At 34.7% G+C, this 26,220-nt stretch overlaps 3 protein-coding genes across 5 annotated transcripts; 2 read left to right on the top strand and 1 right to left on the bottom strand.

Annotated features, from left to right (window-relative positions):
- Window positions 1-1,098: 1,098 nt before the first annotated feature.
- Window positions 1,099-1,575, bottom strand: LOC145823993 (uncharacterized). The gene has a single exon (XM_082923576.1). The coding sequence runs from the start codon at window positions 1,573-1,575 to the stop codon at window positions 1,099-1,101; it is 477 nt and encodes a 158-aa protein (XP_082779702.1).
- Window positions 1,576-4,855: 3,280 nt separating this feature from the next.
- On the top strand, window positions 4,856-21,313 carry LOC114284152 (DEAD-box ATP-dependent RNA helicase 15). Of its 3 annotated transcripts, none has more exons than XM_028227045.2 (12): window positions 4,856-5,076; window positions 5,203-5,327; window positions 7,203-7,303; window positions 8,245-8,417; window positions 8,572-8,803; window positions 8,952-9,070; window positions 11,004-11,060; window positions 11,145-11,329; window positions 18,084-18,228; window positions 18,307-18,390; window positions 18,493-18,556; window positions 20,980-21,313. In XM_028227045.2, exons 2-12 carry the CDS (start codon window positions 5,212-5,214, stop codon window positions 20,988-20,990), a joined length of 1,287 nt encoding a protein of 428 aa, XP_028082846.1. In that variant the 5' UTR covers window positions 4,856-5,076; window positions 5,203-5,211; the 3' UTR covers window positions 20,991-21,313. The 3 variants fall into 3 exon arrangements, with proteins under 3 accessions (XP_028082846.1, XP_082722155.1, XP_082722156.1); XM_082866029.1 differs by having other exon boundaries at window positions 4,863-5,076; window positions 8,109-8,417; XM_082866030.1 differs by lacking the exons at window positions 4,856-5,076; window positions 5,203-5,327 and having other exon boundaries at window positions 7,203-8,003; window positions 8,109-8,417.
- Window positions 21,314-22,533: 1,220 nt separating this feature from the next.
- On the top strand, window positions 22,534-25,220 carry LOC114284160 (uncharacterized). The gene is made up of 2 exons (XM_028227056.2): window positions 22,534-23,538; window positions 25,155-25,220. Exons 1-2 carry the CDS (start codon window positions 23,206-23,208, stop codon window positions 25,164-25,166), a joined length of 345 nt encoding a protein of 114 aa, XP_028082857.2. The 5' UTR covers window positions 22,534-23,205; the 3' UTR covers window positions 25,167-25,220.
- Window positions 25,221-26,220: the final 1,000 nt, after the last annotated feature.

Below are 26,220 nucleotides of genomic sequence, written 5' to 3'. Positions count from 1 at the left end.
TTTTGGCTATTTTAGCCACAAAAAACAAAATAGGCTATTTTAGCCATAACAAACAAAACATCACATCCAACTCATAATCATTACATTCTTCTCTCACAAAAAAACTCAAAAAAGCCAAAAAGCTAAAAAGCCCTTCCCAAACCAAGCTTTTAAGCCCAGGCTAAAATAGCCAAAAAAGCCAAAAAGCCAAAAAGCCAACCCACTTCCCAAACCAAGCCTTATAAAGAAATTTAATTCATAATAGTCTTAATTTTTAATTTTCATAACTTAATTACTTCTAATTCAGACTCAATTAATTAAATTTCAATTTTATAAATATGAATCGAATATTTAATTAAACTACCATACGGTCCGATATTCGAAATTATAATAATTCAATTCACCAATTATATTTTCTTGAGCCATGTAGGCTTTCGACTTCTAATTCCAAAATAAATCCTCAATAGAATTATATACGAACCAGTCTCCATAATTTTTATAAATCTCGGATTAAATTAAAATAATTGACAATTAAAATTCAAATCTCCTTAATTAATTAAGTGCTAATTACTATACATGGTAGGGTCGTCCCACTAGGTGTAAGAGGTCTAAAGATGTGACCTAGGAGTGAGGTAGCAAAGGTAGATAGCCTAGGTTTAACATACAAAGCAAGGAACAAAACATGAATCCTATACAAAATATCAAAGTTTACAAAATGCAAGCTTAACAAACCAAAATCATATAAATTCTCATGAGTATGACTAAATGATGGTTGTTATAATGTGGTATTGTTTATGTGGTAGTCTAAATCAATAGCGTAGCATGAAATTTTATGAATGGAACATAGAAACTCATTATTGTTAAGTAGTTGGAAGATAATGGCCAAATCACTTAGTATGAGTTACGATTTCTCATGTCAGAAGCACCACGTAAGCAATATCACATGATATTCCGACACTATCTAATAATTTTTATTCAAAACTCATCGTTTATAAGTGATAGAATCTCTTTAATATTTTTCTCTCAAATAAAAACTAAAGAAATTTTATAATGATAATTTTTTTGTGCGTGGTATAATGGAGACCGAAGCTAAGCACAAAAGAACGAAATCACACGAAACTAGAACTCACAGCCCCTATAAAATTGGGAGTCTTGCCAAAGCAACTCTTCAATCGACAGCGGTGCACTCCTTAGAATCTGGTTGCATGGATAAGTAGCCAACACCATTTTAGCTAAACAATTAGCACACTCATTGGCGTCATTTGGAACATGAAGCAAATCACAACACCACTCCCTATGAATAAGCTTTTGAAAATCAACTTGAGCGTGTGCATCATCCAATTCTTGGACATGATTCACCCCTTCTAATGAATTTGATTCCACCAAAATAAATACATATCCTTCTACCCATGCGAGTTGTAAACCCAATTTGAGAGCCCACAGCTCTACCGCAAGACAATGCATTATGCCAATGTAATGTTGGAACCCCACCTTCCACTCTCCATTTGACACTCGGAATAGACCTCCCGCCGCCGCATTACCATAGGTTGTGACCACTGCTTCAGCTTTACCTAATCTTGAGACAGATAGATCCATTGCGCAATACCAAAATGAATCTCCTCCTTTTGTGACACCCTCTCTGCTAGGACTACCTCCTTCATTTTTTTTGAATAACACCCATTGGATTAGTGGCACAACACCCCTCATGATCACGAGTTCCTGATTGCGCTAACACAAATGTGTGAAATAGCAACAATAAAAAGAAATGGCCACTGCATACCATAAACACCACTCCACAGAGGCTTATTAAGATTGACATCAATCCAATTGATCAACGCATTGAGAAAAATTGACCAACAAAGTGGTTAGGAACAAGATTCTACCACACCTCCATCGGTCATGAGCAATCTCAAAGCGCATGACGAGTTGATTCCGTGCACTGTCCACATAAATGTGCACTGGTTGTAATGATAATTTTAATTTGTAATTTTTTGTACTAAAATTGTTAACTTACATTATTATCATGTGCCGAGTTATTCCAGACTATTATAAAATTTTGATTTATATTTAAATATAACTTATAAAATTATTATTATCTTATTGTTGATCACGATTTTTTTTTTTTAATTTCTACTGCTATCAATTCTTTCTATTTTTCTTTTTCTTTTTCTTTTCATTTTCTTTGTCAAATTCTTCAACCAACCACAACCATAGATAGGGGTGTAAAATTGGCCAATCGGCGCGCGACCTGGCTAAACCCAAGCCCGAGTCTTGCCCGTGACCCTAGGCGTGGGCCATGTGTTTTGGGGCCCGGCCCGAGTCATGAGACTGACCTAATTGGCTCAGCCCTCCAGCCTGCTCAAGGCCTAGACCGAAACCTAATACCATTTTCAAGCAATTTTAATGAAAAAAAATATATAAAAAAGAATAATCAGACCTACTCCAAATCCAAGCATAGGACCAGGCCCGCTCCAAATATCCCTGGGCTTTAGGTTGGATCTGAACCGAATTTTTGCATGAATAAACCAACTCAATTTTTGACGAAAACCCACTAAACTCGCAAGGCCAAGCCATTTTTACACCATAGTGATAGGTGGCCAAGGCCAACACAACAAGGGTAGCATCGTACTTTTGGCACTCCTCACTTCTTATGTCTTCTGCCCACAGTCATGACTAGAGTTGTGTAAAATAATGCTTAATTTGTTAAAAATTGCACCGATCCACGTCAATTTGTACCGCTCTAATCGCTAACTGTGGTGTAAACTTTAAAATTTATAATCCGTCTTCCAAACTGCTCCGCTCCGCTATAATTAATACATATATATTTTTTAACCTTCAATGAAATATCAAAATAAAAATGAGTGTGAGAGAGATTTAAGATATGAAATTTATTACAAATTAATAGTTATATATATATATATATAAACATATTATGTAAAATTATTTTATATTATATATTTATAAAATATTATATGAATTAATATTATATATTATGTAAATATATGATAATTAATTAAAATATTTTTCAATCTATTAATCTGTCAAAAATTATTCAAATCACAATTTATCAATTCTCTAATCTGTCATTTAATTTAGGGAGACTTATTTATAAGTCTTTTTTCAGATATTTATGATAGGTTAAATCCTGTGTAATTTCTAATAGAGTCTGAAGTCCTATTTAAATAGGAATGTATTCCACAAGATCCTACATAAACGTAACGTGACGTGACACTTACATAAACGTAACGCAACGTAACGTGACACCTACATAAACGTAACGTAACGTGACACCTATATAAACGTAACGTAATGTAACGTGACACCTATATAAACGTAACGTAATGTAACGTGACACCTATATAAACGTAAAGTAACGTAACGTGACGCCTACATAAACGTAACGTAACGTGTCACGTTACGTTTTGCAAACTTAATGAGTTATTATTTTTTTTTAAATTGAATGTGAAAATGTTGCTGGTTTATGTTGGTATATATATATACGAATTAGCATTATATATTATGTAAATATATGATAATTAATTAAAATATTTTTCAATCTATTAATCTGTCAAAAATTATCCAAATCACAATTTATCAATTCTCTAATCTGTCATTTAATTTAGGGATATTTATTTATAAGTCATTTTTCAGACACTTATGATAGGTTAAGTCCTGTGTAATTTCTAATAGAGTCTCAAGTCCTATTTAGATAGGAATGTATTCCACAAGATCCTACATAAACGTAACGTGACGTGACACTTACATAAACGTAACGTAACGTGACACCTACATAAACGTAACGTAACGTGACACCTACATAAACGTAACGTAACGTGTTATGTTACGTTTTGCAAACTTAATGAGTTATTATTTTTTTTTAAATTGAATGTGAAAATGTTGCTGGTTTATGTTGGTGTCACGTTACGTTTCATATAAATATGATTTATGGCAACATTCAATTTAATTTCCTAGGAAATTGAATGTTGCCATGAATTATAGGTGTCATGTTACGTTTATGTAGGTGTCGCGTTACGTTATGTTTATGTAGATATGATCTATGGTAACATTCAATTTCCTATAAATGTTGCCATAAATCATAGGTGTCACGTTACATTACGTTTATGTAGATATGATATATGGTAACATGTAATTTTCTATATAGGAAATTACATGTTACCATAGATCATAGGTGTCACGCTACGTATATGTGTCACGTTACGTTTATATAGGTGTTACGTTGCGTTACGTTTTTATACATATAATCTATGGTAATATTCAATTTCCTATATATGATTTTAGTATTATTTATAATATTAACAACTAATATTAAGAGTAAATATATAAACAAACTTCCAACCGAATTTATGAGAACATAGGGTATGTTTGGTTTGTGTTTGAGAGATGTATTTTAGAGATAAAAAGTACGAAAACATGTTTGGTTTGGTTTTTTTTAAAAGATGTTTTGGAAAATTATTTTGAGATAGAGTTTTGGAAAAAGTGATTGATTTGATGTGTGTGAGAGAGAGATTTGTTTGGAAAAGGTTTACAAGTTTTGGGAAATTTTTTTGGGAAAATTTGTTTGGTTTGGTTATTTTTGAAAACTTATTTGTAGAGAAAATTTCCCAAATTTTTTTCAGAAAATCAAACCAAACGAGCCCATAAGTTTTTTTAGTAACACCATATGTAGTATAACTCTGCCTAATAGGACTTATAAATAATTTTCTCTTTAATTTATAATTTTATTTTCAAATCAAAAAATATTTAAGGACCACAAAAAGTATAACTTAAATAACTCAAAATAATCAAAATAACGTCATTTTACGTCCAAAACGCGTCATTTTAACAATTTTAAACTATTTGAACCAGGCCCTCTGCCATTGCTCTTTCAAATCACGCAAATCGCACTCCGGACGCCTAGTTTGACCCCATCACTCTCTCTCACTCTTCTCCCTCTCTGCTCCTCATCTACCCTAACCCTAGATCCGTGGGTTTCTCTCTCTATCCTCTTTTCTCTCTCTTGTTTGCAGTTTTTGTTTTCGCAGACGCCGAATCTCTCCTAGCTCTCTCTCTCTCTCTCTCATATTCAAGTTCCTCAAGGTATGCATATCTCTCCACAAGCTTACTCTAACTATGCCTCTCAAACTGATTCTATTATAACCCTAGGAATATCATCAATCTGCTTTGTGTTTGTGTTTGTGTTTGTGTTTGTGTTTGTGTTTGTAGAGGATCAGCATGGGTGAAGTAAGGGACAACGAGGCTTACGAGGAGGAGCTTCTCGACTACGAAGAGGACGACGACAAAGCCCCCGACTCCGTCAATGGGAAGCCTACTGCCGAATCCGCCAAAAAGTAAGTGTTTTTTTTTACCCGTTACCTTTGTACTATTACTATTTGGTTTCCTAGAAAAGTTGAGCACTTTCTCTTATGAAAAACCAATGAGAATCACCCTTAAAAGGTGCTAACTGAATTAAGCGTTTACAGTTTTTTTGGGCATCTGAATAAGGAAGAAGATCAATTTTTCTATGTGATAAGGCAACCAATTGAAAATGTGTTATGTATTTTGGGTAGTGCGACAACTATTCGAATTGATTGATGCTGGTTGGTTGCTTGATTAGTCTTTTCACTTATATTCTGTTTTGCAAGAATGTAGATGGAATGTATTATGTGGTTTTGACTGCTAATATATAATTAGATCAACTAGACTAGGCTGAACATTTGTTGTTGGTTGAAGATAGTAGGGAATCAGTTATTTGGGACTTTCCTCTTGTGGGCTTGCTAAGGTAGCATGCTCATAAAATTCTAAAGGGTAAATTACAAATACACCCTCTGGTTTGATTAAAATATGAATCACTTGTAGTTTTGAAAATTACATTCCATCCCTTGATGTGTCTAATTTCGTAACAAATTACCCCTTTTATTAATAAATTATGAAGTCAATTAACAGTTTTTAATGATATTAGAAATATATTTCAATTAATAATTTAGATAATTTTATTATTGTATTAGAGGGCGATTATAAATTTCATTTTTTTAGTTAATTCTATTAAATAATTTTTTTTAACAAAGGAGTATTTGTAATTTTCAAAATTACTTGGGCAATCTGTAATTTAAGCAAACCTCATGGAGAGTATTTGTAATTTACCAAATTCTAAAACATGGCAATAGTTAGTCGTAAACTATGGAGCATGTATATGGATATGTGATCAAACAGATACGATAAAAATACAACAATACGGAAAAATCTTAAAAAATAGGATATGGATATGGGTACAGTTAGGATACATTTTGGAATTTTTTAAATAATTTTTAGTCTTATATAATTGATATTATTCATGAGCTCAAAAAGTGGTAAGAAATCATCTTTTAGGAATTAGATATTAGTTTAAGAGTAATTTGTCAGTTTACTTTTTTTCTCATTTATTTATTTTTTTAGTGGACATGTTAACTTGATCCGACCCCATTTGATGGGACTTAAGGCTAGGCTTGGCTTGGTTTGATTTGGTTTAGTTACATGTTAACTTGATAAAATTGTAATCTCACTATATTTTTTTGGTAAGAAATAAAATATTTTGAAAATTATTTTTGTATTTATTCTAACAAGTATACTCTAAATACTATGCTTGCAGTCAATCTCAGTTTTATAGTAGTTTGGATACGTGATGTAGATCGTTTGAAAAGTATCCGATACTTCTCAAAATTAACATCAAGTGTTGGATACGTTTAGGAAGTATCGCATACGTATCCACGAGTATCCCAGGAGAAGTATCCGTGCTTCATAGGTTTTTAGAGTCCATAAAAGTTCCTTCCATGCCGTCTCAAAACAAAGAATCTTGCCTGATTGCTTTTGGTTGTGCACCTTTAGTTTTGCTTTTCCAAGTGAGGGGGACATTGTCTTTATGTAAATCAATGGAGCATGATGATCTCTCTCTCTCTCTGCTCACTCGCTGGGCTTGGGTAATGGTGACTTGGCTTCGAAAAGCTTCTCATGGGACTTGGGCTGTGCTAAACGCATTTTAGGTCCATGTAAAGGAGAATTTTGTATGGGGGAAAGGTTTGAGTTATATATTTTCTCTATATGCTGATGAATTTTTATATATTTATGTGGCATGTTCACATGGCTGATAAAGACAAGGTTATTGCATTTCAGTAACGACGTAGGGCCTTCCTCACATGAATACATCATATTAAAGTGCCTTTTTTTGGTGTTCTCTTATTGTGATGTAGGGGCTATGTTGGAATTCACAGCTCGGGATTCAGAGATTTCCTGTTGAAACCAGAGCTTCTTCGAGCAATTGTAGATTCAGGATTTGAGCATCCTTCAGAAGGCAAAGTTCAAATTTGCATTTGTATTTTAGTTTAGATTTCTGCTTTCTGTAAATTTTATAAAGTATTGCTGTTTTATGATATATAACTATGCAACACAAACAATTTTTTTGGGCAGTGTGAGCTATGTTACTGATTATTAATCTGTTTTTGTTTATTTATAAGATCTCGTAGAATAGTTACATGTGCATGACTTCTGTCTATTAGCATGATTTAAGTCGACCGTTGTTCTGCAAAATACATAATCTGGGTACGTCTTGTCGTTCTCATACTGTTGATGGTTTGCTGTCGTGTCGTGTCCCAGTTGTGCTAAATGCTAAAAAACTATTTTCCCCCTCTGGGTTATGATTTTTTACTTTTCTCTGATTTTCATATTATTCATCGGGGAAACGTTTTTAATTATTAGTTTTTGTGTTCTGGTGAGAATTCAATTGCTTACAACACACACGTGTATTTATGTTTTCAAAATATTCCTATCAAGATCTTCACTTCTGACAATCAATGCTTCTGAAGGTGGTGCTATCTTCAACTGCAGTGGATAACTGCAGAGACTGCCTGAAAAGACATCTTTAGAAATATGAACATTATTTCACTTTGTCTAAAGACTTGTCTTGCTGGTTTTTTCTTTTGGTCATGCAATGGCAGATGGCTTGTCATGTTTTTGGTTGGAAGTGGGGCATCTTGGCAACATGCACACTTGAAGTATTTTCTTTTGATGTTTCCAGATTTATTGTTGATCTTCTATTTAGTTTCGATGCTGGGGCATTGTGTAATTTTCTTTTCAACTTGTTATCTTATATTTTGCAGGTAAACACTACTTCCATATTCATGATTTCAGCAAGAAAATTGGTTTGGTAAACCCCTTTACATTAAAAGGAATCTGGAAGGTCATTTATACTTACCAAGGATTTGTCCGCTCCGATTTTCTTTGCTTATTCACCAGTGCAACATGAGTGTATACCTCAAGCTATCTTAGGAATGGATGTCATCTGTCAAGCAAAGTCCGGGATGGGAAAGACTGCTGTCTTTGTTCTCTCTACTTTGCAGCAGATTGAACCTGTTGCAGGACAAGTTGCTGCTCTTGTCCTTTGTCATACAAGAGAATTGGCTTATCAGGTATGTCTTGAAGGCCTGGAAATTCATTCAAGTGCGCACCCTCTTTGGAATTACTGCAGGGCTAAAAGATTTTTTTTCTCCAGCTTTATTGGACATCATATCATCAATAATGCAATTTTGTTTGTTAACTAACCACTATTCTTTATTTATACAGATCTGCCATGAATTTGAGAGGTTCAGTACCTATTTGCCTGATATTAAGGTTGCTGTCTTCTATGGTGGTGTTAATATCAAGGTTCACAAGGATTTACTGAAGAATGAATGCCCTCATATTGTTGTTGGGACGCCTGGGAGAATACTGGCTCTTGCAAGAGATAAGGATCTTGGATTAAAGAATGTGAGACATTTTATCCTTGATGAGTGTGACAAGATGCTTGAATCACTTGGTAAGTTTCTGCATGTGGATACTATTTCTGCATGTGGATACTATGTCTAGAAGGTTTCCAAAATTTTCCCTGCATTGTTTCTCTATTTCAGTGTCCCCTCCCCCCTTTTCCCAACATTAATAATTTGCTTTTCTTACCTTATCTACAGACATGAGGAGAGATGTGCAGGAAATCTTTAAGATGACCCCTCATGATAAACAAGTGATGATGTTTTCAGCTACACTCAGCAAGGATATTCGCCCGGTGTGCAAGAAGTTTATGCAAGATGTAATATTCTCTGTACTGTACTGTAATTTCAAAGCCATCTTTTTTTTTTTGGTTATGTTAGATTAGAAAGGTAAATAAATTACTGTTATTTCTTCTTAGTCTATGCCAAGGAAAGCACAGCCTGCATCGTGCAATAATGTTGATGATGTTTCATGGTATTTTCTAGCTATGTGATTGTGTATGTGTGAGGATGTAGAATCTGTATTTTTATGTGGTTTATCAAACTGTGCTGTACTGTACTGTACTGTACATATGGTGTTGTAATTCATTACACCACTGTAGACTAAGGAAGTATATGGAATTTCACTTCCTGGTTGGTTAAGATATGTGAAGCATTCTCGAAATTTAGTTAAGAATTTCAGGCATGCATTAGGATATCATTTATGGGCTCTGTTCTGTTGTCATGATTCTTAGAATTCTATGGGTCGGGAGTGGGGAGGTGTCAGGGTAATTTGTCACCCTTGGATGGGGTGACAATACTAATAATAGATAGATGATGAAGCATATGATATGAGAGACACAAATTAATGAATAATGAGAGCGAAAAAGATAGATGGAGAGAAGAAAATGAATGAGATATCTGTGAATGTTTTGATGTGTTATTCTTATTGTATTTAACCAATTTAATTATATATAGATGTATATACATACAAGAAGTACGTAATTGGGATAGAGGTGGGGAAATTGGGGCTAGGAAAGCAAATCCCATCCTTCCATTCTGCCATCTCTACCGTCATCCAGTTTAAGAGATTGTTGGTGCGGGGAGAGCTACATGTTTTTTTTTTTTTTGAGAAACAACAAAATTTTACTAAAGCGTGAAATAGAAAGAGGGCAAGAAGTCCTCATACAAAGAAAGGAAGAAAAAAAAAAAAACAAAATCGCAAAACTCGAAACCCTAAGGATGGCAAAAAGCAGTCCAATCCCTAGAGATCAAAAACAAAGGGTCTCCTTTAAAAGGAGGAGATACAAATGCCCAAAATGAGGCCAAATATTCCACCCTATCCCACAACGCCTCTACACTTACTTCCTTGCCTTCAAAAATTCGAAGGTTTCTCTCCAACTATATAACCCAGAAAATAGCAAAAACAATGCCTATCCACATTGATTTGGCTTTCTTGGTACTCCCAAACCCTTCAAACCGAATAAGAATCATATGCATATACTCCCGTGGAGCAACCCACTGCACATCACATAACCTGAAAAGACGCTGTCATAATACAGAAGCCACCGGGCAATGAAGAAAAAGATGATCCGCATCCTCCCAATTTCTCTTGCACATCACACACCATTGAGGGCAAAGAGAGTGATTAGGCTTTCTCCTCTGGAGAACATCATTAGTTGTAACACCCTTTTGAGCCAAAGACCACAAGAAAAACTTCACTTTATGAGAGACACCGGCTTTCCAAATTTTCTTATGAAAAGGGAACAAGGGAACCAAGGGATTATCAATAATCTTATCAAAAAATGATTTGCATGAAAAGACCCCTGAACCAAGGGAGAGCTACATGTTTCTCCCCTATATTTTAATGTTTCCTAGATTTATTATAAAATTGAAGTGATGAGATGCAAAGACGATGGTTTTAAGATTCGGCAAACATGAAATGTGCCCCACATTGTATCTTATATTAGCTTGCTCAAGTGGAATGATAATATTAAAAATGATGCATTTATGAGTTGACGCTTGTAAAAAAATTCAAGATACTGATCAAAAATCAAACACAAAAAAAGAAAAATATACAATACACAATGTTACAATATTTGTGAAGATACATGTTCTTTATGTTATGTGTCATAGTACTCAAAATCTAAGGTAACTGGTTGGATGTGGGTGGGCTGGCATCTCTGCCTGTGTTTTATTTACTTGTTTTTCTGGCAACGGTTTTGGATACTGTAAGAATGCTCTAATTTGTCTTGTGATATTTGCCCCTTTCAGCCAATGGAAATTTATGTGGATGATGAGGCCAAATTGACTCTTCATGGTCTTGTACAGGTATTTCTAGTGTATATAGTTGAGCTTCTATGGTTTTTTTGTTAGGGTTACATATTCAATATTGCTTTTATTTTTTGTCATCAGCATTACATTAAATTGAGTGAGCTTGAGAAAAACCGCAAGCTGAATGACCTCCTTGATGCACTGGACTTCAACCAAGTGGTTATTTTTGTCAAAAGTGTCAGCAGGGCAGCTGAGCTGAACAAGTTGCTTGTAGAGTGCAACTTTCCTTCTATCTGCATCCATTCTGGAATGTCTCAGGAAGAAAGGCATGTATTGTTTAATTCTGGTTCTAGTTGATTATGAAAAAAACTGTGTAGATTTTGTATGACATTATCAATTTTAGGATAATGGTTATTTGCAATCAGTGACATTATCTATGTTAGATATGGCTCTAGCATCATTGTATCCAATTAATAAATTGCAAACTGGGTAATGAACATCAGACTGGTGAAGTCTTGCCCACCTAAAGCTGGGGACAATTGAGCCAACCTTTGGTTTTTTATTCTCTATATGCGGCTTTATTTAATTATCTAGAACCATTTTATTAAATTTTAAAATTTGTTATTGTTTTGCAAAGTTCTATTGTATTTAATATATATAATCATATTAATTAGAATGGGTTTAAGTGGTTCAAAGCCTAATGGCTTTAGTTACGGTTTTAGTCATGAGATTAATTTGGTTTTCTCTTTCTCCTTTCTTTTAATTAATGGCTTTAGGCATATCTATTTCTAGGATTTACTGTAATTTAAATTATAGTATATAGTCTGCTGTCATGAATGGTATGATTTTACGTTAGAGAAGCTAGTTGTTGAGTTTCTTCCTTATTAGAACTATGTATTCTACAGAATAAAACCTTATGGTCAAGTTGGCATTGTTATTTGTGGTAATTGTGGCAAGGGTATATGGAGAACCTACCCTGTTTCATAAATGAGTAGTTTTGTTGTGTTTTACTTTTCAGACCAAAATAGTATATTAAGGTGACTTCAATTTACCTTCTTTATTTTTTGTACTTCAACTTTTTCTTTTTTTTGTCACTTTTTGTCCAGTTGACTCGTACTCTCATCCATTATCCGCTTGTTTTGATTTGCATGGAGTTTTGCATTTGTTTTGCTTTCTTGCTTTAGTTAGTGATCTACATCTTATTCCTGAAGTGGATACAACTTAATTTTGTAGGTTGAAAATATCACTTATATACCTATTATATATATACATATATATTATAAAAACCGAAGGAACACACACAAATAGTCATACACAGTGGAATAGTGAAATTATTGGCCGTTGCTGCGCACTTTGGTTACTCATGGATGTTGGAATTTGATATATCTTATTTGTACGGCCAGTTTACTTTGAGCTGATTTTTGGTTTGTGGATTGACATCTAATGGAAGTTTGTTTTTTCTGGTGGTGCAGTAGGAATATTTGGCAGAGTTTTTTTTTTTGGTGCTGCAACTAAGTTTGCATGCATTGAACTAGAAATTTTCTCACATGGGAAAGGTTTAAAGAATTGCATTGGTGGGGATGTTGCTCTTGGGGAAGCAAAATACTTTGGAAACCTGATTTTGTTCATTTGTTTATTTACCTCTTGGAAGGGGGCTTGTTTATGGATTCCACGAAGTTCATACTTTCACTTGTCAAACATTGGCTGTTACTCTAATTTATCCCACATGACTAGTATTATGTGCTATGAAGCATGGGCACTTCGACAAACACACTTCACCGGTGTATGGTACTTCGTATGGTACTTCTGCATATGTATTGAGTATGCGAAACACGCACTCAAATTTTTTCTTCTTAATTTTTGGTGTTCCCAGATGTATCTAGTGTATACTCAAGTCATATTGTATCTCAATCGAAACAATATTTTCTTCTACTAAAACCAAACCAAACCAAACCAAACCAAACCAATCAAGCCTTAAGTCTCATCAAATGGGGTCGGCTGCATGAATCCTTCTTCTGCACTGGAATCTATCCAAGGCTATTTCGTTAGTCAAATTAAGGAAATTCATATATCTATTTACTACACTAGTCCACGTCAATCTAGGTTTATCCCTTCCCTTGACACTACCATCTATCATTACTGTATCACATCTCTTCACTACTGTCTCTGTTGATCTCCGTTGTATATGACCAAACTATCTTAATTTATTCTCTCTAAATTTATCTTCTATTGGTACTACTTCTACCAATTCTTGAATATACTCATTCCTTGCCACACATCCACCTTAGCCATCCTAATCTCAATAATACTCATCTTATCTACATGTTATTTCTTAATTATCCAACATTCCGTCCCATATAACATCGCTGGTCTAATAACCGTTTTATAGAACTTCCCGTTTAGTCTAATGGGTACGCGTTTATCGCACAATATTCTGGACGCACTCCTCCACTTAAGGCACCCTGCCTTAATTCTGTGGACCTCATCCGCTCCAATCTCCGCAGTTGTTGTGATAATTGATCCTGAATAACGAAAATGTTCACTCTTAGATAGTTCTTGGTTCTTAGTTTTCACTTCTCCTTTTCTTCTATAGTGATTGTTACTAAAATTACACTCTATATACTCTGTCTTAGTTCTGTTTATTCTAAATCTTTAGCTTTAAGTGCTTTCCGCCAAATCTCCTACTTAGTGTTAACCCTTTCTCTAGTCTCATCAACTAACACAATATTATCTGCAAAAAACATACACCATGGCACATCATCCTGAATATTGCGCGTTAACTCATTTATAACTCAAGTGAAAAGATAAGGACTTAAGGCTGATCATTGGTGGAACTCTACAATAATTGGAAATTCACTCGTTTCTCCAGCAAGCGATCTAATAGTGGTCACTACACCTTCATACATATTCCTAACCACATTAATGTAACATTTTGTCATCCTCTTTCTTCTTTAACATCCACCAGATTATATCTCAAGACACTTTATCATATGCTTTCGCAAGATAGATAAAAACCATATGAATGTTTCTCTTCTTTTCTTTTCTTACTTTTCTATTGCTCTCCTCAAAAGATAGATTGCTTCCATTGTTGACCTACCAGGCATAAATCTAAATTGATTCTTTGATACCTCTGTTATACCTCGCAATCAACGTTCCATCACTCTCTTCCACACTTTTATTGTGTGACACATTAACTTGATTCTTCTATAGTAGTTGCAATTCTAGACATCTCATTTATTCTTATATGTTGGCATTAAAATACTCTTACTCCACTCCTCTGGCATTTTCCTAGCCAACAAAATCTTGCTAAATAACCTAGTCAACCAAACAACCACCTTCGTACCCAAACATTTCCACGCTTCAATAGATATATCATCGAGTCCTAAAGCCTTATTCAATTTCATTATCTTAAGTGCAAATTCCACTTCATAGTCCCTAATCCTACGATAGAACCTATAGTCTTGATTTTCTTTATTACTACCTACTTCCTTCCCTTTTGACTTACCTCCATGTTCCTTATTTAACTTTTCAAAATAGTTCTTCCACCTCTCCTTAATCTTTTCATCCTTCATCAACATCTTAGAGCTCTCACCCTTGATGTACTTAACTTGATTAAAATTTTTTGTTTTCCTCTCTTATCTTAACAAGTTTGTAAATCCTTTTCGCTCCCTCCTTACTATCTAGTCTAGTATATATGTCATCATAGGTTTTGAACTTAGTCTCCCTCACTACTTTTTTGACTTCCTTATTGGCCAATCTGTAGCGCTTAAGGTTTTCTTGAGTTCTATCATTCTACCACTTTTTAAAGTTTTCTTTTTTCGTCTTTATTACCGCTTGGACCTCCTCTTTCCACCGCCAAGTTTCCCTAAAGTTAGGTCCCTTTTCCTTTCGACTCTCCGAGAACTTTCCTTGAGATTCTCCTCATACAATTGGCCATTGCGTTCCACATAGTATTAGCATCATCTTCCAAGCCTCGAGTACCTTCTTTATCCATTCTATTCTTAAATGTGTCTAGTTTGTCCCTTTTTAGGGGTTGTTTGGGATGATTTAAATAAGTACACTTTTTGACTTTTTACGAAAAAACGTGAAATATGGGTTGGGTTTGAAGTGATGTGGTTGAGAGATGATATGATTTAAATGAGATGATGTGACTTAAATAGGATAGTGACTTTTTGGATTTTTTTATTATGCCAAACTAGGCCTTAGGTCTCAACATCTAGTCTTGCGACGCTAACTATCTTTCCGAGCTTGGTATTGCCCTTTAAAGCATAAGTCTAATACCAAAATCATATGTTGAGACGTCAAGTTCTCTTCAAGAATCACATTACGGTCGTTGCATTTTAAACAGTCTCCTTTTTTTATTAGAAAGTAATCTATTTGGCTCCTAATTGACCCACTCTTGAAGGTTATCAGATGCTCCTCTCTTCTTATACATAGTATTGGCCACCACTAGGTCAGAAGTCGACGCAAAATCCAAAGTACTCTCTCCAGCCTCATTTCTATCACCAAAACCATACCCACCCACCATTCACCCTTTCATAACCTAGTCTATCTACTCTTACATGGCTATTGAAATTACCACCTATAACTAGGTTTTCTCTTGTAATACCTTATCCATTTGGTTCCAAAAAACTCTCTTAGTCTGATCATCTAAAGTTCACTATATTCTCTCAAATAACTAGTTTAAGTAACATATTTCTATCACCTTTCCTAATGATCGAAACTACATTTTCTACAAGACCCTTGGCAACTATTATTCCTATTCCATTCCCGTGTCTATCTTTGCTACTATGATATAGCTTAAAATTGGTATCCTCTATGCCCTAAGCTTTCTCTCCAATATTTTCTTCTACTATAGAGATAAAATTCATTTTGCTAGACTTTTTTTTTATTTTTAGTTTTCTACTTAGCATGATTTGAAAATTAAGTTATAGTTTGTAAGTTATTTAATATAATGACATTTGATTTTAGTTTATACCTTTATTTTTGGCATTGAATGTTAATTGTAGGTTGGATATTGACAAATTAATCCATTTAATCAATTTTCGCATTACTCCAAATTAAAAATAATTTTTTTTTTTTACAAATGTATCAAGCCGTATTTGTACTCTAATTTTTTTTTTTTTGAATTTTACCGTATTCATAGATTATGGGTGTGGGTAGTGGGGATGAAATACTGTTCTTTGTGGATTGAGCTTATGTCAAATAGGTTAAAGTGTGTTCATCTGTGGGATATATGCTTCTAGGGTTTTAGGAAACAGCTCTAGCATGAATACTTGTCTTTGTCCCCAATTACTTGGGATCAGGGCTACATGGATCCATTTTTTGTAGTTTTTATTACCACTTTTTTTTTTTTTTTTTTAAATAATTTTATTCATATATATATATATATATAAATTTTATAAATTTCTATGAACAGTTCTTTGTTTGGTCATTTTGAAGGTTTACTAAAATTAAATTATGATGTCATGCATTCCTTAAATATTTTGCCACTTTTGTCAACTAACGACTTCTGCATATTTTATTTTATTTTTATTTTTTTTGTTCCTTTATGATTGTCACAGATCTTTATTGAAAGGCCCTTTTCACTGCCAATTTGTTGCTAGGATAGGACCCATAGTTGAGATTAAAGTGCACTTCTTATCTTTTTGGACTAAAAAGTTGAGGAAAAAAATATGGATGTTTGGGTTAACTTTTTGACTTTTTATAGAAAAATGTGTATTAAAAAATTATATAAAGAAATGTGTAGGAGAAGATTAGAGATGTGTGGGCCACAGCCGTACAATCTGAACAGCTGAATTGATTGTATGAAATTATTGACTACTTTTCGGACATTGCACTGGACGGTTTTGTTTGGCCCGTGGGGTCATCACGGGTCCCATTTTGATAATATGAACCATGTAATGTGTAGAACTCGTCGAGTACTATATACGTATAAAAAATCACGTTGATCAGATATCGATAGCTATCTGATCAGATTTGTTTTTTTTCAATCGTTAATTATAACACCATCTATTTTTTATACGCAACTGATTTGATTATGTAGTTATCGATATCCGATTAATGTAATTTTTTACAGACATATAGTACTCGACGAGTTCTACACATTGAACGGTTCAGATTATCAAAACGGGACCCGTGATGGCCCCGCATGGACCGAACAACAGTGTGTGAAAATTGCACCCAAATTGTGCAATTTTTCTTAACAAAGACTGCACAGCACCAGCCATACATGATTGCTGAGTTGTATGGATGTGTGGAAAATTAATTTTTTAATATTTTTTTGGGTAAATAGTGATAACTTTTGAACTTTTTGAGTAATTTTTTATCTTTTTGGGGAGATGCCAAACTTGGCCTAAAATGGAACTCTTGTTGGAAGATGTAATCCACAGTTTTCTAGAATGTATTAGGTTGGTGGTACATTTATTTATAGGAAAATATTTCATAGGTTACATAAGAATATGTGCAAGTATGAGATTCATGTAACTAGAAGTTTTGAAGTTGTCCAGGACATAGGACACTCTAGGGCCCTGTTTGTTTTTAGAGGTAGAATAGAGGGGATTGATAGCGAGGGGATTGATAGTGAGGAGATTAAGTAAAATTGTGTTTGTTTTGTTGTTAGTGTAGGAATTGTTAAATTATTTTTATATAAAATAATAAAACAAATAAAAAAATATAAAAAATTAAACATTAATATTTACAAAAAAATTTCTAATCCCCTCACTATTTTTCTAATACCATCTCCCCAACCTCCATCTCAACCTCTTCCCCAACCTCCATCTATATCACCTCCACCATCCTAATCCCCTCCCCAACTCTACAAACAAACACAACATTAAATAACACCTCCACCATCCTAATCCCCTCCCATCTACTTAACCCAAAACAAACGGGCCCTAGTGTGCTACATGTAAGTTGAGTAAAGAAAGATTAATAATAACATAGAAATATATTCTGATTGAATAAGTTCTGTACCTCTCCTCCAGCCTGGAACGTCTTCATACATACATGCTTCTGATGCCTTCAACAAGTCTTTGGCAATGAATTTTTCTGGTGACTAATTTTCAAGGTTCTTTTCAGGTTGACACGCTACAAAGGTTTCAAGGAGGGGCATAAAAGAATACTTGTGGCCACTGATTTAGTTGGAAGAGGAATTGACATTGAGCGTGTCAATATTGTTATCAACTATGACATGCCTGATTCTGCTGACACCTATCTGCACCGCGTATGTGTTTTTAGAATATGATGTGCCTGTTCCTAGTAGTTATGGAATTGCAAATGACCTTGGTATTTTTGATGACAGGTTGGCAGAGCTGGTAGGTTTGGCACCAAAGGGCTCGCAATTACGTTTGTCTCTTCTGCATCTGACTCTGATGTTCTCAATCAGGTAATTTAGTCACATTAGATATTAAAATATTGCCAAGTTTCTATGTTTTTCTATTGAGGGATCATTTATGCTGCTAATATTGGACTCTATTCAATTGTACAGGTTCAGGAAAGGTTTGAGGTGGATATTAAGGAACTTCCTGAGCAAATTGATACTTCTACATACAGTATGAACTCTACACTTCCTATTTACTGTTAATTGGTTTTGATTTATTTAAATGATTTTATAGCTAGTTTGGATTGAAGCTTGGAAGTGTTTGGATAAAAGGGAGTTGGTTGGTTGACTAGGTTGTTTAGCAAAATTTTGTTGACTAGGAACATGCCAGATGAGTGGAGGGAGAGTATTTTAGTACCAATCTATAAGAATAAAGGTGATGTCCAGCATTGTAACAATTATAGAGGAATTAAGCTAATGTGTCATATAATGAAAGTGTGGGAGAGGGTGATGGAACGCCGATTGCGAGATATAACAGAGGTGTCAAAGAATCAATTTGGGTTTATACCTGGTAGGTCAACAATGGAAGCGATTTATCTTTTGAGGAGAGTAATAGGCAAGTATAAAGAAAAGAAAAGAGACATTCATATGGTGTTTATCGACCTTGAGAAAGCATATGACAGAGTGTCCCGGGATATAATATGGTGGGTGTTAGAGAAGAAAGGGGTGACAAAAGGTTACATTGACGTGATTAGGGACATGTATGAAGGGGTGGTGACCACTATTAGATCGCCAGCTGGAGAGACAAATGAATTTCCTATCACTGTAGGGTTACATCAAGGATCTACCTTAAGTCCTTATCTTTTTGCTTTAGTTATGGACGAGTTGCCGATAAATATTCAGGATGACGTGTCATGGTGCATGCTTTTTGCAGACAATACTGTGCTAGTGGATGAGACTAGAGGAGTTAATACAAAGTTAGAGATTTGGAGAAAATCTCTTGAATCTAAAGGATTCTGGATAAGCAGAACTAAGACAGAATACATGGAGTGTAAATTTAGTAACAGGAACAATGAAAGCAGAGGAGAATTGAAGATTGAGAACTAAGAATTTCTTAAGAGTGAACATTTTCGTTATTTAGGGTCGATTATCACAATAGCGGGAGAGATTGATGCAGATGTGGCCCATAGGATTAAGACGGGATGGTGTAAGTGGAGAAGTGCGTCTAGGGTATTGTGCGATAAACGAATACTCACTAGACTAAAAGGTAAGTTTTATAGAACGGCTATTAGACCAGCTATGTTGGATGGGACAGAGTGTTGGGCAACCAAGAAACAACATGTAGATAAGATGAGTGTGGCTGAGATGAGGATGCTAAGGTGGATGTGTGGTAAGACTAGACAAGACAGGATTAGGAATGAGTGTATTCGGGAATGGGTAGGAGTAGCACCGATAGAAGATAAGTTGAGAGAGAATCGTTTGAGATGGTTTGGTCATATTCAACGGAGATCAACAGAGGCAGTAGTGAAGAGATGCGATGCTGTAACGGTAGATGGAAGTGTTAGGGGACGGGGTAGGCCTAGATTAACGTTAACTAGCGTTTTAAATAGAGATATGAATCTACTTTATTTGACTAATGAAATGGCTTTTGATAGGGCTGCGTGGAGAAGAATGATTCATGTAACCGATCCCATTTGATGGGACTTAAGGCTTGGTTTGGTTTGGTTTGGTTATAGCTAGTTTGGAGAATGGGGTGGTATAATATGTTCTTAGTTTTTGAATTTTCTTATAATGTGCTTTAATATATTCTGATTCCTGGGTTTTTGGATTTGCTTTTCATGTGTGTAAATAATATATTGCTACAACACCAACAAGGGTTGGTTCAGTTGGTAAGGCTTGTTCCCTTCGCCCATTTGGCTTAGGTTCGAGTTCCGCTGCCGGCAGTCCTTTGTTGGTGGGCGATATTGCGTAACGCTTTCCCTGGCCTTGGATTGCGGTAGCCTCCCCTCCGAAACTTTTGTTGAATCAAAAAAAAAAAAAATATATATATATATATTGCTCCAACAATTGAAAGTGAGCAGAGGACAATAGCTCTAAACATAAATAAATAAAATTATAGAGTAGCCTTATCACTAGGAATATAGATCTGTTTGGTGCAATTTATAACAAGTTGAAAACTAATAAAGCAGAATGCAGAAGTCTCGCCTTGCTTCCTAATATTTAGCTTTATTTATTTATTTATTTTTAGCTTATGTGAGCTATTTTGGCCTAATAAGTTGGAAACAGAAGCTGCACCAAACATTCAGACAGATTTTCAAAGTAAAAAAACTATAAGCAGATCCATAAATTGCACCAAACAGCCCCTATATGATAATGATGAAATAGGTTTACTTCCTATATTGTGATAAGAAGGCCCCAATAATTCTGTAAAGCAGAACATTTACTATGAACTGTTTGGACTCGAATTTGTAACTGAGATCTTCATCTGGTTGAACGATTTATTGAACTATATATTATTACAGAATACAGGTGAAATGCATTTTGTCTGTGTCCGTAGTAGTTTGTTATAAGGAAATTGTGGAAATGCTTTTGGTGAAGTGTTCCATTTGCTTTATTACTTATAGTATGGCTTACTGTTTCTTTTGTATGTGGCAGTGCCATCCTGATGGACATCCTTTTTGGCTGATGTGGAAGCGTCTGTAATTTAATTCAAGCATGATTGAAAGTTCGAGTAGAATGGACATGAAACTTTCTGGGGGTTGTCTAGATGTAGAATATTAAACTCGGCTTTGGGGCTAGGGGTACGGATGTTATCTTTCATTTCTCATCTATGTAGCACTTTTGATTATTGAATTTTTAGATTGGAAGCTGTTATAGGGATTGGGAATTAGGCCTAGCTGAATTTATTCATGTGATGGCATGCCACCTGGTCCGAAGTTTTACTTGCGTTTCCCAGAATATTTAATTTTAGTTCTCTATGTCCCTATCAGTTTTACCTTTTTTATTTTTTACTTTCTATTTTTGGTCTGTTATTTTTGTCGGCCTTAAATCTTTTGAAGTAGTGCTTTTGATATAGATTTGCACAAGTTGATGTGTAGTGTGTTGTGTTTGTGTTTCCTTTGAAAGTTGGAGAATATAATTTTGATATATCATTAGTTTACTTTCCCTGCCATTAATCTTCAGGGTGGATCTGCAATTTTAGATGAACTGGTCTATTTTTACCACAGGTTTATTTTTATAATTTGAACGGTGCACTTTGTAAAGTTTGTTGATTACTTCACGTCTTTCAAAAATTATATTGATAAAGTATTCGTAATGACATGAGTAATGACATGATCGGATCATATTTATTTTTTAAAAATAGATAGTCCATTTTTAAGATTGGATCATATTTTTTGGGGGTGAGATTTGATCAAAGTCTGTTTATAATAAAATTTTAATGCATTAAAGATAAGCTTAAATTTTTTTTTTGAAAAGTCAAACACATGTTACTATTATTAAAATATTAAATTTTAAAACAATATAACTTTTGATTTAAATGTTGATTTTTAATAAAATTAGTATTTTTAGAATTTTTTTTATCAAGATTTATTAAATAAGATTATGTTGACTATGTAACTTGAAAAGATAAAATATAATTATTACGTCGAAATTGATGTAAATAATAATATATTATTCTGTTTTATAGTAGTAGGTTGCTTTAATTCATAATACTTTGATAATATTGTTCAAGTATATATATATATATATATATAGATATTTATATTTTACTTTGTTCTTATTCAATTATGCATTTTCTCCTTATAGGGTTTATAAAGTAAAGTAAATTAGATGGTATTTTTTATCAAATAAAGGTCTAATAAAGGGATTTTAGCTAAATTTTTTTTATTTAATTTTAAAAAATAAATAATTTATTTTTAAAATCATATTAGACGTAAAAAAAAAAAATTTCAAGAGAACCTTATTACTGCTATTCATTGACCATGGAAAAACTTTTCATTTGTTAAGTTATACGTCGCCACAGCGCTATAGAATTCTATTATGTAATAATAATCTTTCAACAATGCATAGACTCATAATTTTAGATTTATAAATTTACATATAGTAATGTAGTAAGAGAGTTGGGTTTACAAAATTTTATTACATGTGTAATAAATTAAAAATAAACACTTATCTTAATATATTATTGTAGATCAATTATAAGAATTATCAAGAGTCGAAACATTTTTCAATCCATATTCCGTAGTGGCAGCTTAACGGATATCGATATTTATAGTAATTATATGGAACTATGATAGGATAATTTTGAAGAAGACAAATGTGACTTGGATGTTGTGTTAAAATGCTATCTTGAAATTGAGTAAAGAAGGCAAAAAGGTCCATGAAGGTCGGATTGGAAGCCATATAAAAGCTAGGAATTCAAAGGGGAGAAGGCTTTCAACCAGATTCACAACTCATGTGAAATTGGCAGTAGAATAACTTAATTAGAAGTAGTTCTTGGACTTAGGGTTAGTTAGTTTGTTTGTATTTCAGTCTTTGTAACCAAGTTTGGCTTTATCGATTGTTGTGCTTTTGAAACTTGTGGTTTAATTCTTTTAATTAAGTGACAAGTTTACTTATTCTTCAATCGAATTTCAATTTATTTGCACTTGTTTCTTCACATTGCAATCTCTAAAGAAGTCCTTGAAACTATCAAGGCATAGGATAACAACCACATTGCTTGATCTATTTGTTATTTGTAAAATTTTGGTTTTTCTGTCTAATCTTTCCTGTCGATTTAACCAAAACCAGATTTTTGCTAACATATTTTGGCACGCCCAGTGGGACACTGCCTAATTTGGAGTGATAGCTCAGAAGAAACAAACTGATCAGTCCCCAGAAATGCATGGGGATCCTGAGAAGAGGCCTTTCGATGGCACTGTCTTAGGAGAAGGTCAGGATGAAAAAGTCAGAGACAATGTTGATGATAGCCATTCAGTAGCCGATCAGGGTGATGGCCAAAGATATGGCCACAATGTACTCATGGAAGGCCAGACAAGTGGCTCTCCAGTGGATGCTAAGAAAGCACTGATTTTGCATATGAGTAAAGTTCTCGCAAGTTTGCCTCCACATGAAAATCAAGCTTCAATTGATGAAGTCCTTGCTGAATTTGAGAAGCATAACATCAGGCCAAATCAGTCAAGGCAACTCAGAGATGAAGCTCAAAAGAGTAAGGTAAACCTTGGTCCTTTGACTACACAAAATTACACATCAAGGCCTACAAGGGCCTTGCCTACAAATAAGCATGTGTCATTGTACAAACTCCTACACTCTAAGAGGAGTATGAGGAGAAGATTAATTCAAACCCTGTCTTTGAGTTCAATGGGATAAAAGGATACCCGCCAAACTTAGTTCGTGATTTTAATAACAATGACATGGGGCCAGGACCTAAACTTGGAGAGGCAACAAAGGCCTCCAATGTATGCACATCAGGCAGGTGAAGGCCCTAGAAATGGTAACCATAATCTAATGGACCAAAGGGTGAGACAACCAAAGATGGTGAGACCTCAGTATGTGCAAAAACTTGTACACCAATAACCTTATCAAGAGTTGAAGGGACTTAGGCCTCCCATATTTCAACAAGAGTTGCGACGGCTACCTTATCAGCAACCACCACATCCACAACTACACCAACAACCACCATATCAACCATCACCACTATACAAACCACTACATCAGGCACATTATCAGGAACCTAATGTTGTTGAACTAAAGCCTAAAGAGTCTGGACCTCCTCTTTTCCAACAAGACTTTTATGAAGGGGGCAACAACTAGTGCAAATGGGTCATGACCCTATGCCAAACAGACAACAAATCATAAACATTATACAAGAATTGTATGGCTCAGGCTTGAGAAGGCCAGATAGGCCAATGTTTAGGAGTCCCTACCCTTTATGGATAGAATGACCCTCATTCCAAGGAATTATAGGATTCCTGAGTTTACCTTGTTTACAGGGAAAAAGAGGCAATCAACCATAGAGCATGTAGGCAGGTTCATACTTCAATGTGGTGAACCCAGTTATGATGACAATTTAAAACTGAAACTATTTCCTCATTTTCTATCTAAAGTGGCATTTATATGGTTTATTAACTTGCCAGAAAATTCTGTCCATACTTGGCAAAAGATGGAGAGTCAGTTTCATGCTTAGTTCTTTAGAACTGAGCCTGAGGTGACAATGGTAGACTTGTCAAATTTTAAACAAAGACAAGGAGAAAATGCAGAACAGTATATCGATAGGTTTAAGAAAGCAAAAAACAGATGTCATGCGTATATGCCTGAAATAGAAGTCATAAGACTAGCCCAGAATGGTTTAAATTTTGAGCTTAGGAAAAAGTTTGAAGGTATGATTTTTAGAGACTTATTTGAGTTGCCCTCAAGGGCAACCAGCTATGAAGCCATTCTCAGAGAAGAGCAAGAGAGAAATGCAGCCTTATTAGGGACTTATTACCAAGAGGTTGAGTTTGGCATGGAAGTTCACATAGATGTTGCACAAGTAATAGGGAAAAAACCTATGGTTTGTGAAACATTAAAGAAGGCTGACAAAGCCTGTGAGTATGCCAGCAACACAGCTAGCCAAAAAGAATGTGGTTGTGTCGAACAAACAGCATTCTTTTGACTTATCAAAAGCAAATGTATTGTTTGATGAGTTATTAGCAAACAAATTTTTAACTTTGACTCCTGGCCACAATATTCCCAACGAAAAAGATAGGGTTGGCAAGGAACATTGTAAGTGGCATAATTGTTTTAGGCATTTTACTAATAACTGTGTCACATTTTGAAATTATGTGCAGGATTTAATCTAGAAAGGGATGCTGAAGTATGCTGAAAAATATAAAGGGGTCATAGCAGTTGATAGTAGGGGTGCAACTCGGGCGGGCTCAACCCGAGCAACCTGAGCCCAGCCCGAGTTTTTTTAGGGCTTGGGCAACTATATCTTGTAATCTGGACGGGCTTGGGCAAATTTTTGATGCCCGAATTGCAATTCGGGCCGGGCTTGGGCAGAACCAATGGCCAACCCGAGCAACCCGAACCCGAATTCAATTTAATATATTATATAAATTATATAATATATAATATATATATAATTTAATAAATTATGTAATATATATAAATTAAGTAAAAGAGTTAGTCTTAATTTTTATTTTTATTTTTTTTTTGATTAGTCTTCTATTAAGTAAAAGAGTTAGTCTTAATTTTTATTTTTTATTTTTTTTTGGTTAGTTTTCTACCATTAGATTAGCATCTTTTATGTCTACCCTTAGATCTACCTACAGGTTTCTGAACTCGGGCAATTCGGGCAATTCGGGCAACCCGAGTTCAAAATACAAAGCTTGGGCCGGGCTTGGGCAACAATGTTCGGGTTCATGGTCGGGCTTGGGCGGGCTTGGGCAGTGCCAAATACAATTTGGGTCGGGCTTGGGCAGACCCCCAACCCGACCGAACCCGCCCGAGTTGCACCCCTAGTTGATAGTGACCTATTCACAAACATGGTGGAGATCAACATGGTAGCAACTGACTTCCAGTCGACTAATCAAAAGAAGAATGGGAAGAACCCTAGAGTTCTCTTGGTAGAACTAGAGAAACTCCACAAAGAAAGGATGGAGAAGATTGCCAAGGAGGTAAAAGGAAAGAAAGTTCAAGAAGAGCCTAGTGAGAGGTTCATTTGTTTTAGATGTGGCACTGAAAAAGAAAGAGCCAAGGCCATTATGATAGATGGAATTAAAAAAAAAAATTGAAAAAGATGTTGGCCTCAAGTTTAATACTATGGGAAATGGTGACTTGCAGATATTTGATAATGATTGTACGTTTTATAATGGGTTAGATCCAGGGATATTTGGTCCTACAGAGAATTATGGA

Source organism: Camellia sinensis, chromosome 4 (genome assembly GCF_055761805.1).
Source record: "Camellia sinensis isolate YWXY chromosome 4, ASM5576180v1, whole genome shotgun sequence".
NCBI lineage: Eukaryota > Viridiplantae > Streptophyta > Magnoliopsida > Ericales > Theaceae > Camellia > Camellia sinensis.
This window is presented reverse-complemented; position numbering and strand designations above follow the sequence as displayed.

Excerpts from the sequence above, each read along its gene's own strand:
- LOC114284160 (XM_028227056.2), top strand. The coding sequence starts at position 23,206 with ATGCATGGGGATCCTGAGAAGAGGCCTTTCGATGGCACTGTCTTAGGA.
- LOC114284152 (XM_028227045.2), top strand. The coding sequence starts at position 5,212 with ATGGGTGAAGTAAGGGACAACGAGGCTTACGAGGAGGAGCTTCTCGAC. Across the intron at positions 8,804-8,951 it reads CAAGATGCTTGAATCACTTG|ACATGAGGAGAGATGTGCAG; the intron begins GTAAGTTTCTGC and ends CCTTATCTACAG. Across the intron at positions 9,071-11,003 it reads GCAAGAAGTTTATGCAAGAT|CCAATGGAAATTTATGTGGA; the intron begins GTAATATTCTCT and ends TGCCCCTTTCAG.
- LOC145823993 (XM_082923576.1), bottom strand. The coding sequence starts at position 1,575 with ATGGATCTATCTGTCTCAAGATTAGGTAAAGCTGAAGCAGTGGTCACA.